This window comes from Acyrthosiphon pisum, chromosome A1 (genome assembly GCF_005508785.2).
Source record: "Acyrthosiphon pisum isolate AL4f chromosome A1, pea_aphid_22Mar2018_4r6ur, whole genome shotgun sequence".
Taxonomy (NCBI): domain Eukaryota; kingdom Metazoa; phylum Arthropoda; class Insecta; order Hemiptera; family Aphididae; genus Acyrthosiphon; species Acyrthosiphon pisum.
In genome coordinates, this window is record NC_042494.1 from 148,645,199 (window position 1) to 148,655,908 (window position 10,710).

Sequence of the window (10,710 nt, forward strand, 5' to 3'; positions counted from 1 at the left end):
TAAAAAATAATTGTGCCTATGTATTTTTAATATTTTCAACTGCTATGGTAACAATATATCAGGCCTTGTATTAATTTTTTACACTTTTGGCCAATAGATAAAACTTTATTGATATTTATAGAAAAAAAAACTAAAAAAATTGAAAACTTCCAATGTCCGTAAACAGCTCAAAAAGAGTCAAATTATTTTCAAAATTTTATCGTATATAGAAAATGCTAACATAAACATTCTGTGAAATTTTAAAGTTTCTGCAGTCACTCGTTTTTTAATTACAACAAAATAAGATAATCGTTACGTAAGAAATCGAGTGAATATCAAATGTTGTAAAAATATGTATTTCAAACGCTCATAAAAATTTAATTTGAGTTTCTTATAGACATTTTTTTTTTTGATAAAGGTAGATTATTCTATAAAGAATCTTGTATTACATTTTAAAATTTTAGTTCTAAAAATAAAAATGTTTACGAATTATTAACTCAAAATAATTTGAAATTTTTATCATTCATAGAAAAATGGAAATATAAACAACCAGTGAAAATGTCATGTTATATACAGTGATTCGTTTTAAAGTTGCAATAAAAACCAAAATCAATTTTCTCGAAAACAGATTTTGCGTAAAAATTCCCATTTTTCCTTAATTTTTATTTTGTTTTTCACGGCGCTTTTGAAAACTACTGGGAAATTTTTACTTTTGACTCCCCCAAAGTACCAACTAGATTCACTTTCCTATCAGAAAAGGTACTGTTGAAGAAAATCCAAGCACTTTTACTGTCCTAAAATGTGATGAAAGACACAAAAAAAAAATGAAAAATGAAAAAATGAAAAAAAAAAAAAAAATAATGCACCTCCCTAATGCACCAACTAGATTCACTTTCCCATCAAACAAGATACTGTTGAAGAAAATCGAAGCAGTTTTACTGCCCCAAACCGTGATGCCAGACACAAAAATAAAAAAATAAAAAAACACACATCATTGTAAAATCAATACATTCATCGTTCCACTCGAAATCTAAAAAAAAAATAATTGACATATTTAAATCTTCAGATAACTTAATATAATAACTTGGGAAAAAAAATTACGTAGTGGTGAAGGTTGGAGAGTTTCATTGAGAATAAGAACGAATAATTTCAGAGTCTTTAAAATTAAGTTAAAATTTGAGCGAACAGATCCTCTCACCCGTCGGTAAATTTATGTATGTATATTTTTATTGAATAAACTACAAATTATATTAAACAATTTAAATTCATTAGCATATATTTTGACTTTTCATCCATTTAATGTATGATTATTTAAAATGTCTTTTTTGTTTTATTTCAATGTTTTTAATTGTTCAATTTAAAATTTAATTATCCATTTTGTGTACTACATCAATTATATCTGATTTATCATTTATTCGATCACATTTGTACCGGTTGCCAAATTCAATTAAAAAATATAATGAAAATTTAGTTTTGCAACGTTTTGCACATTTTAACATTTTAATCGCACATTATTTAGATTTTAGCAGCACAAAAATCCGGTCTTTAGTCATAAGCATAAAGTTATTCGGATAAAGTGAATAAATAATTAGTTATTATGAATAATTAAAATAAACGTGTATATTATATACCTATATATATAGCACGGTGACCGTTGGGTTTCATACACGGTTCAAGATATATGTATTCTGGTTATATATTCTAGTTGTATATCTATCTTTCTTGTGTGTGTGTTTTATCGGCATGTAGATATGAATTGTTCCGAGAAGTAAAACTCAACAATCTATATAATATATAAATATACCATATACGTAGGTATACCTAATATAAAATATTTTTCTATTTTAATTTTAGATTCTGAGTGGAACGATGAATGTATTGATTTTACAATGATGTGTGTTTTTTTTTTTATATATATTTATTTTAATTTAAATTTAAATTTTGTGTCTGTCATCATGGTTTGGGCAGGAAAACTGCTTCGATTTTTAACAGTATCTTGTTTGATGGGAAAGTGAATCTAGTTGGTGCATTGGGGAGGTCAACATTTAAAATTCACAATTGTTTTCAAAAGCACCGGGAAAAACAACATACAAATTAAGGGAAAACGGAATTTTTGCGCAAAAACGGTTTTCGACAAAACCAATATTGGTTTTCGACAAAACCAATATTGGTTTTTGGTGCAACTTTAAAACAAATGAACGCTTACATGAAATGTTCACTGGTTGTTTATATTCGAATTTTCTATAGGTACACGATAACATTTTCAAAATATTTTGATTTGTTTTGAATTTTTAAGGGACAATTTCATTTTCCAATTTTATTAGTTTTTATTTTTATGAATGTCAATAAAACTTGATTTGTTGAGTAAAAATGCTTGAAAATTTAATAAAACGCTCCTACTATATTTTTACAGTGACATTTGAAAAATATTAAAAATCCTAAGTCACAGTTTTTTTTATTAGCATTTAAAGTTCAAATGTTAACACAATTTATCAAGTTTTAAATTTTATAATTATTTTGTATTTAAAAATTTATAAAATGTTCAACTTTTATAGCTAAGGATTGGAAATTTTAAGCAAGGTTCCACGTAAATAGGTTATATATAAATTACTTTATTCACCTTAATATCATCAAATATACTATTAGTATAATATCATAGGCTGACTGACCGTTTTCGCTCAGAATCATTTTTCTTATACAATGATATTATATCATTGAATTCAAATTTAACACCATCCATTACAGACTACATGTACAGTGATATGCAGCATACACTCACATGCAGTGACCCAATTGTAACCTGCTGTACAGCAGAGTGACATCCACTTACCCACTTTTTAATTTTAGAATTTAAAGTTTAAGTTTGACATTTAGTTTAAAGTCTGTTGTTCGAAACGTGTAATAATCCTACCACGAATTAAATCAATATATTTAATTATGATAAAATATCGGAAAACAACCCGTATTTTTTTTTTTTTACAATACATTTTACAATCTGTTACTTGCTAGAACAATAAGTAAATTTGGTAGATGAATTTATGGCTTGAAAAGACAGATTAAAGATGCCTTCCAAAAAAGGCACTTTGTCAGTTACTCATATACATAGGTATAAGCGTTAACAATAGTATTATACAATTTTTAAATTTTAACTAGATATAGGTTATCTCTAAAAGTCTAAACTATTATCGTATTGGGATTATTTTATTAAAAAATGAATTATACTCTTAAACTTATCATTAAACATTATAATAACTAACAAGTGAACCACTACAATATAATATACACTTATATTATTTTTTTTGTTACCTACTCAAATGTCATAGTTTTAAAAACCCATTATATAAGTTTCTAATAATGATAAGTTAATAATGATTAGTAAACATAAATACATTATATTATAATTACTGTTAACTGTTTAGCGTTAAGTCAAAAAAAAAATATATATATTCGTATTTTGTTTACTTAACTTATATAGGTAGGTATAGGTATACAACATATTAAAGGTAGATATTCTAAGTAATTAATTTGGTTCAAAGTCCATGGTTTGAATTTGTATCGTAATATAATATCATTTTTTATAATATAATCTATCTATATTCTTTATATTATAATATATAAATGGTGTGAAATATGTATAGTAATTAATCAATTGAGAACAGCCGCGCCGATGACATTTTTTTTGAATGTTTGAGTGGTTCCCTAGATAGTTTAGATTCACAAATTGACCAGGCAAGTCCAACCCTATGAGGTGCTCAAACAGAAATGTTGAGATTTACGTTGGAAATTTTCGTTTATAAATGGTTGCCATTGGTTATAGAAGAAATATAAATAGCAAGGCTGGGCATTAACGAGTTAATAAGTTAAAGTTAAGTTACTTTTAACTAAGTTAATTAACGCGTTACTTTTTTTTTTAGAAGTAACTTCTAACTTAATGAGTTACATTTTTCCCCATGTTATTCAGTAACTTAACGAGTTAATTCATTTTATTGGCACTTTAAGTTAATTTTTTCCTAAACCAAATATTTTAAATTAATTCAATTTTGTAAAATTAATTATATAAAAAAAAAAACCGAAATATTAAATATATTTTAGTAAATAATAATTTATAATAATAGTAAGTTGTAATATTGCATATTCATAGAAAATATTATATTATAACTGTATCATAACCAGATATGTTATAGGGGTAACCGCGTCATTAATAAAAGAAAAATATAAAAATTTACTCAGTACCTATCGGGTAAGTTAGTCACATTTTTCAACTACCTGTTATTATCAATCAGTATTAATTTGTTACGTCTTGCAAACATTACGAATACATTTATCTACTTTTGTCTAAAAGTAAATCGTTTTTTCATATTATAATCTATTTATTCAACGTTCATCATAAAACCACCATGTCAAAATATAATGCAACACACGACAGTAGTTCATACGTATCCGACATAGTATGTCTGAGTTGCACTTACTGCAACAAGTTACACCCAAAAAGAGTTGAACAATCACAATTTTTCTAAGATTTGTCATTTCTTACGGGCAACGAAAGGAGCGGGATCAGCTAGTATCCAATAAAGCTGAACCATACAACATAGAAAATATTACGAATTATTACAAGAGACCCGTGCAAAATAATACCAAAATAAAACATTCAATAAATAAATAATAAAAATAAAGTATTATTATTTATTACATTATTACATTAATATATTGTTTCGCTATTCAGTCGATTATAATCCACTTAATCGTTGTAAAATAGGCAATCCACAATCATTGAATACAATAAAAAAAGTTGTTATTAGTGACAAAAAGAATAGTAAAAATAAACCTTATTATATATATATAAACTTACAGATAATTTGAGTAATGAAACACAAGAAAAAAGTGAAACTAGTCCAAAAAAAGAGAAACCATAACTTGTTAAGGGTGTCGGTGCCAGTTTTTAAAATTTTGCTCAGCTCTATAAAAAGTGAAAAATATATTTTAGTTTTCACCTTCACTTTTTCACTAGTTTAATGACTAATACCTGTTTAGGGGAGTTGATACTGGTGTATTATATTAACAATAATGACTTTAAAGGAAAAACGCTCAAGTTTCACAGATAATGTTTTTTATCTGAAAGATGAGAACTTTTTTCAAGTCTTATCAATACCCGAATTTTCATGTTCTGCATTATTCAACTGCATATTTTAGGTTCTATAATTATTATAATTTAAAAAATCTTGCAAAATGTTCTCTTCTTTTTAATAAAAAAAAAAGTTAACGATATCCAACTATATTCTAAAGAGCGTGAGAGTTTTTCCTATAAGACATGTTTTATACTAAATATGCACCGGCTCTGACACCCTTAATTACATTTAACATTAATTTTTGTTTTTTTTTTATTAAGGTTCAGTAAAACACAAAGCGGTCTGTCCGCGCGGACACTGTAAAATAATACAGCCACGCGGACTGTCCGCCGCGGATAGCGTACCCGTACGGCGTACACCATGGCAGACCGCTTTCTGTTTACCGAGCCTTTAATGATAAATAAATAATATTATATTAAAAATTGTTTTAAAATTTTATGTTAAAATTGCATAACCCCGATTCTTAATTAAATCCTTACACTGTTATTTGAGTTTTTAGATGAATATAGGTACGTGTATATAATAGAAAATATGTTTACTGACTGCTGAGTACCTACAAGAAAGTGTATCTTAGCTATGTAATCATTTTAAAATATGAACGATTTTATGATCACATTACAATTGTCGTTTGTTATGAAAAAAATTACAAATATCAACAAAAGTCAAAAACTGAAAATATTAATCATAACTATTATGTTTTAAAAATGATTTATAATATTAAATAATTTTCAATAGTACAGTTTGATTATGTTTCTGGTGAAGCTGAACCGGATCTAGAACCTGATACGCTTTTTAAAATAAAAAAATATTGCAACAAAATTAGTAATTAAATATGTTTTAATATTATTCAACATACATGCTTATACACAATCCAGATTTTAAATAGAGAAAGGGAATAATTAGTTATATATAGAATAAATGATAAGTAAATGTACAGTAAAAGTGCTTGGATTTTCATCAACAGTACCTTTTCTGATAGGAAAGTGAATCTAGTTGGACTTTTGGGGGGGGGGGGGTCAAAAGTAAAAATTTCCCAGTAGTTTTCAAAAGCTACGTAAAAAAACAAAAGAAAAATTAAGGAAAAACAGGAATTTTTACGTAAAATCTGCTTTCGAGAAAATCGATTTTGGTTTTTGGTACAACTCTAAAACAAATGACAGTAGGTACATAACATTTTGACTGAATGTTTATATTAACATTTTCTATACACCACAACATTTTTAAAATATTTTGATTTATTTTGAGCTGTTTACGGACGTTTTCAGTTCCCATTTTATTTAGTTATTTTTTCTGTAAATATCAATAAAATTTTATTTGTTGGTTAAAAAAGCTTGAAAATTTAATAGAAGGTTCCTATTATATTGTTTCAAAGGCAGATGAAAAAAATTAAAAATCCATAGTCACAATTATAAGCATCTAAAGTTCAAATATTGACAAAATACGTAAAACTGACGAAAATTTGCAAATTATTTTTAGTTAGAACTTCATGAAAATTTTCTTTTTAAATCTAAGATTTGAAAATGTAATACTAGATTCCTCATAAGTTAGTCTACCTTTTTTAAAAAAAAAAAATGTCTACAAACAAGTACAATTAAATTTTTATGAGCATTTCAAATTCAAATTTTTGCAATATTTGATATTCACTTGATTTCTCACGTAACGATTTTCTTATTTTGTTGTAATTAAAAAACGTATGACTGTAGATACTTGAAAATTTTACTGAATGTTTATATTAGCATTTTCTATATACGATAAAATTTTTAAAATAATTTGACTCTTTTTGAGCTGTTTACGGACATTGTCAGTTTTCAATTTTTTTAGTTTTTTTTTCTATAAATATCAATAAAGTTTTATCTGTAGGGGCAAAATATGTAAAAAATTAATATAAAGCTCCTGATATATTGTTACAATAGCAGTTGAAAAATATTAAAAATACATGGGCATAATTTTTTTTTATAAGGATTTAAAGACCGAATTTTGACAACATTTATAAAATTTAAAATTGAATAATTATTTGGTAGTTAAAAATTTATAAAATGTTCAACTTTTATATCTAAGGATTGAAAATTTAAAATAAGGTTCTACATAAGTAGTTAATTCTGTTACCAAAAAATCTAAAAATGATACAAGCTCAGTTTATTTTTATAGTCATTTTAAGTTCAAATTTGGACGAAATTACATATTAAAAAACCTGGAATAACTATTTTAGTTATTTTGTTGTGATTGTATAATATTATTTGTGGGTACTTGAAACTTCTAAAGTACTTATACTATCTAAGTATATATCTATGATAGTACCACGGTTTGTTGTTGATGTATAACGCGTTACCTAATGGATATTGTGATATGATTAATTTGGAATTTATTATAGATACCTATTATTGGTCAAATTTTTTTTTAATACCATAGATAAGTATATAAGATACCTTATACCTAGACTGACATACCGTTTCCGCTCAGAATCGTTTTTCTTATACGGTGGTATTATATCATTGAATTCAAATTTAATACTATCCATTATACAGTGACTCACTTGTAACCTACTGTACAGTAGAGCGACATCCACTTACCCACCTTTTTGTCCTTGGTCTTTTTTTCCGATTACCGCTGCAGACAGCTAATTGTAATGAATGACACACACATGGTACCAATATTAAAGAGGGGTTATGTTCTTTAAGCTTTTGGTGTACCCCGTTATTGATACCAACCATTACCGAAGCATTGTCTGTACCTATTCCAACAAGTTTGTTTATTGACAAGCCTTTAATATTCAATGTATTTAATATTGCATTTGTTATGGACATTGCATCACATGTATTAATTTCTACTAATGCTAAAGTAGAAACTACTTCACCAGTTTATTTACTAAAATATAAAATTTCCCAAAAATTTAATAACACTTATATCTGTAGACTCATCAATAAGAATATTGTAGTGCCCACTGCCAATTTACTATTTAAAAGATCATAATTAAAATGTGGAGCCAAAACATTTACAATTATATTAGTACATTTAGATCGATGTAGTTTTAATTCATTGACAGAATCATAGCCCTGAAATACCTTTTTGCATAATTCCCTCAAATGATTTACTGGTAAAATTGAAGTATGAGCAGCAATGAATAAGCTCAAACTACCTTCAGCAGAGTTAGATTTATTAGATTTTTCAGTTTTATAAATTTAGAAAGATTCCTAGAAGTTGAAAAGGCTGATGATGCTGTTCTGTGCTTCTTAGTTGTCAAATGTTTTGTTAGATCATAATTTTTTGCTATAATATCACACTTGCAATACTTACACCTGGCATTCGTTTTCAACTTCTACTAGCCAATCTTTGAATTGATTATTATTTAACCAATCTTTTCGGAATTTTTGAGTATATTGCGGTTTACCCATAATACATTTAGATGTATACAAGTTTAAATCGTCACACACGGAGAAAAAAAAAGACGAGACTCGTGAGCGACGAAAAGGTTGACTAGCAGAAGTTAAAGATAGAATAAAGCTCTAGGATATTCCTATTTCCTATTATATTTATATCTGACAATTCACAAATGTTGAAATGTGTATTGTGTAGGTAGTTATAGGGAGCATAGAACTATTGAAGACAATTAAGAAGTCAGAAATCAATCAACAAGCCGGTTACGGACTAGTGACTACGGTTAAGATAAGAAGATATTCGTATTACGTGTAGCTAGCAGTAGGGCACTAAAGATACAGGTATGCTACGCCGCAATTTGCGACTAATAATGTTATGTGAATATGAATTTCTCCCCCTTTATTTTATTATTTTATCATTGATAAATGACTAATGAGTCGCAAAATGGTGGCATAGCATACACATGATAATATGTAGAGCCTTACTAGCAGCTGGTGTGGTTGTAAATAATATTGTTATCCTTATCCTATCTCAACACTCCACAGTCCATGGACTTTTAATAATAATAAGTGATTAGTGATTACTAATTATTACTAAATACTAATGTATCTGACATAGGCGTGTTTACGGGAGTGGCCGGGTGGGCACTGGCCCCCCGGCAGCTGTGCCTCCAACAAAATCATGTTAGGATAAAAAAAACCATGATAATATCATGTTGATATAATACACCGTATCGACCCCGTCTAAATAAGTATCGAGCTGTAGATTAGTGGAAAAGTATTATAATTAAGGCAATAACTAAAATATAAAACATAATATTCAAAAGCATAGAAATTTCGAAAATTGGAAATACTGGCACCGACACCCTTAACAGCTAAGTGACATATTTTCGTGGCAGCCCCCGATCCCTACCAACCATGTCGTTTCCAGTCCATTATATCTTAGTCCGTGACCATAACCAATATAGCAGCCTTACAATAAACAAACATATATTATTAATATGTTTATTTTCCTCCTGGACAGATGGCGCCACTATTGAATTATAACCTTCCAGATTTCCTACTTTCTGGTGGATTTTCTTAAAATGTTCTTTCATAAGAACCTTGTCCTGACAATTACGAACACAATAAAAAAAGAATAAGCCGAATTCGGAGCCAACCCGTGACAAAGATTTCTATTTCGCTTTTAGAGTATCAATAATAGATTTTAATATTTTATCTATAATAATTATAAAAAACCATCGTGAGGGGGCTAAATTTCTATATACATATATTATTTTTATTTCGGAGGTGGGAAGGGGGTGGAGGATTATAGACTACCAAAATTGCGCTTATATGCTCAAATACATATATATGATATTATCACATTACATCATGCCTATAACACGCTACACGTATACCTATATAATTAATATGCATAGGTACAATTTTAATATTAATTTTTTTTTTTATATGTATGCGAAATGACCAGGTCCAACTGGAGTATTAATATCCATTGGATTGCTCAAACGACTGGTAAAACGACTGTCTTTACAGAACATTTTTCGATGAGATTTGCGTACAGGAGTTTTTGCTTTAATCGTATCAGCATCTCTCACATATATCGACTTGACTACATCAGTGTACAACGGATATTTTTGTTGAAGCTAAAAACATAATTCTCCATTAGTCTTATCATATTTATATCCAATAAAATATAACTATAACAAATACAGTCATTATTGTTATTTGTTATGCAATCGTAAATACCCAATATTATAAAAAATCTAGTCATCTTAATTAAATAAATAAACATACATCATAATATTTTAATTATTATGAAATAGATTAGAAGTAGCGATAAAATAATGAACATTTTCGCTACGCTAACCGTAAATTTCTAGCGCGCTATAGTATTTCGCTACATTGTATATTATATTGTAGCAACGCTATGTTAATCGCTACAGCTAAAGTAGCGTGATACTGTATCGTCGCTACGGTATTTTGTTACTTTATCGGACACCCTTTTTTTTGCAATTTTTTTTTTTTGAGACTTATGTAGTTAACTATACTGAGAACGATGGTGAAGTCAGAATTTGGCGGTCGGACTTAGTTTCGAAGTTATAGCTTAATGAAGTTCGCTATTTTACGATTTTTGCACGTTCGCGCGTCACTAGTTTACTGCACCTATTACTACGAATATTAATTTTTTTTCGCTCTTACCTGAAAACTCGATAGCAATTAATCTATTA

At 27.8% G+C, this 10,710-nt stretch overlaps 2 protein-coding genes across 2 annotated transcripts in view; one reads left to right on the forward strand and one right to left on the reverse strand.

The window, feature by feature from the left end:
* LOC100165344 (carboxypeptidase N subunit 2) overlaps positions 1-10,710 on the forward strand; it is a 98,564-nt gene that overhangs the window by 49,190 nt on the left and 38,664 nt on the right. The gene's annotated exons all lie outside the window — the stretch shown is intronic.
* The window catches only part of LOC100573653, a 3,705-nt gene continuing 2,738 nt past the window's right edge, over positions 9,744-10,710 (reverse strand). Inside the window, exon 3 of the mRNA XM_003242824.4 lies at positions 9,744-10,125. Within this exon, the coding sequence (XP_003242872.1) occupies positions 9,928-10,125 (198 nt within the window). The 3' untranslated portion in view covers positions 9,744-9,927. The remainder of the gene's footprint in view (positions 10,126-10,710) is intronic.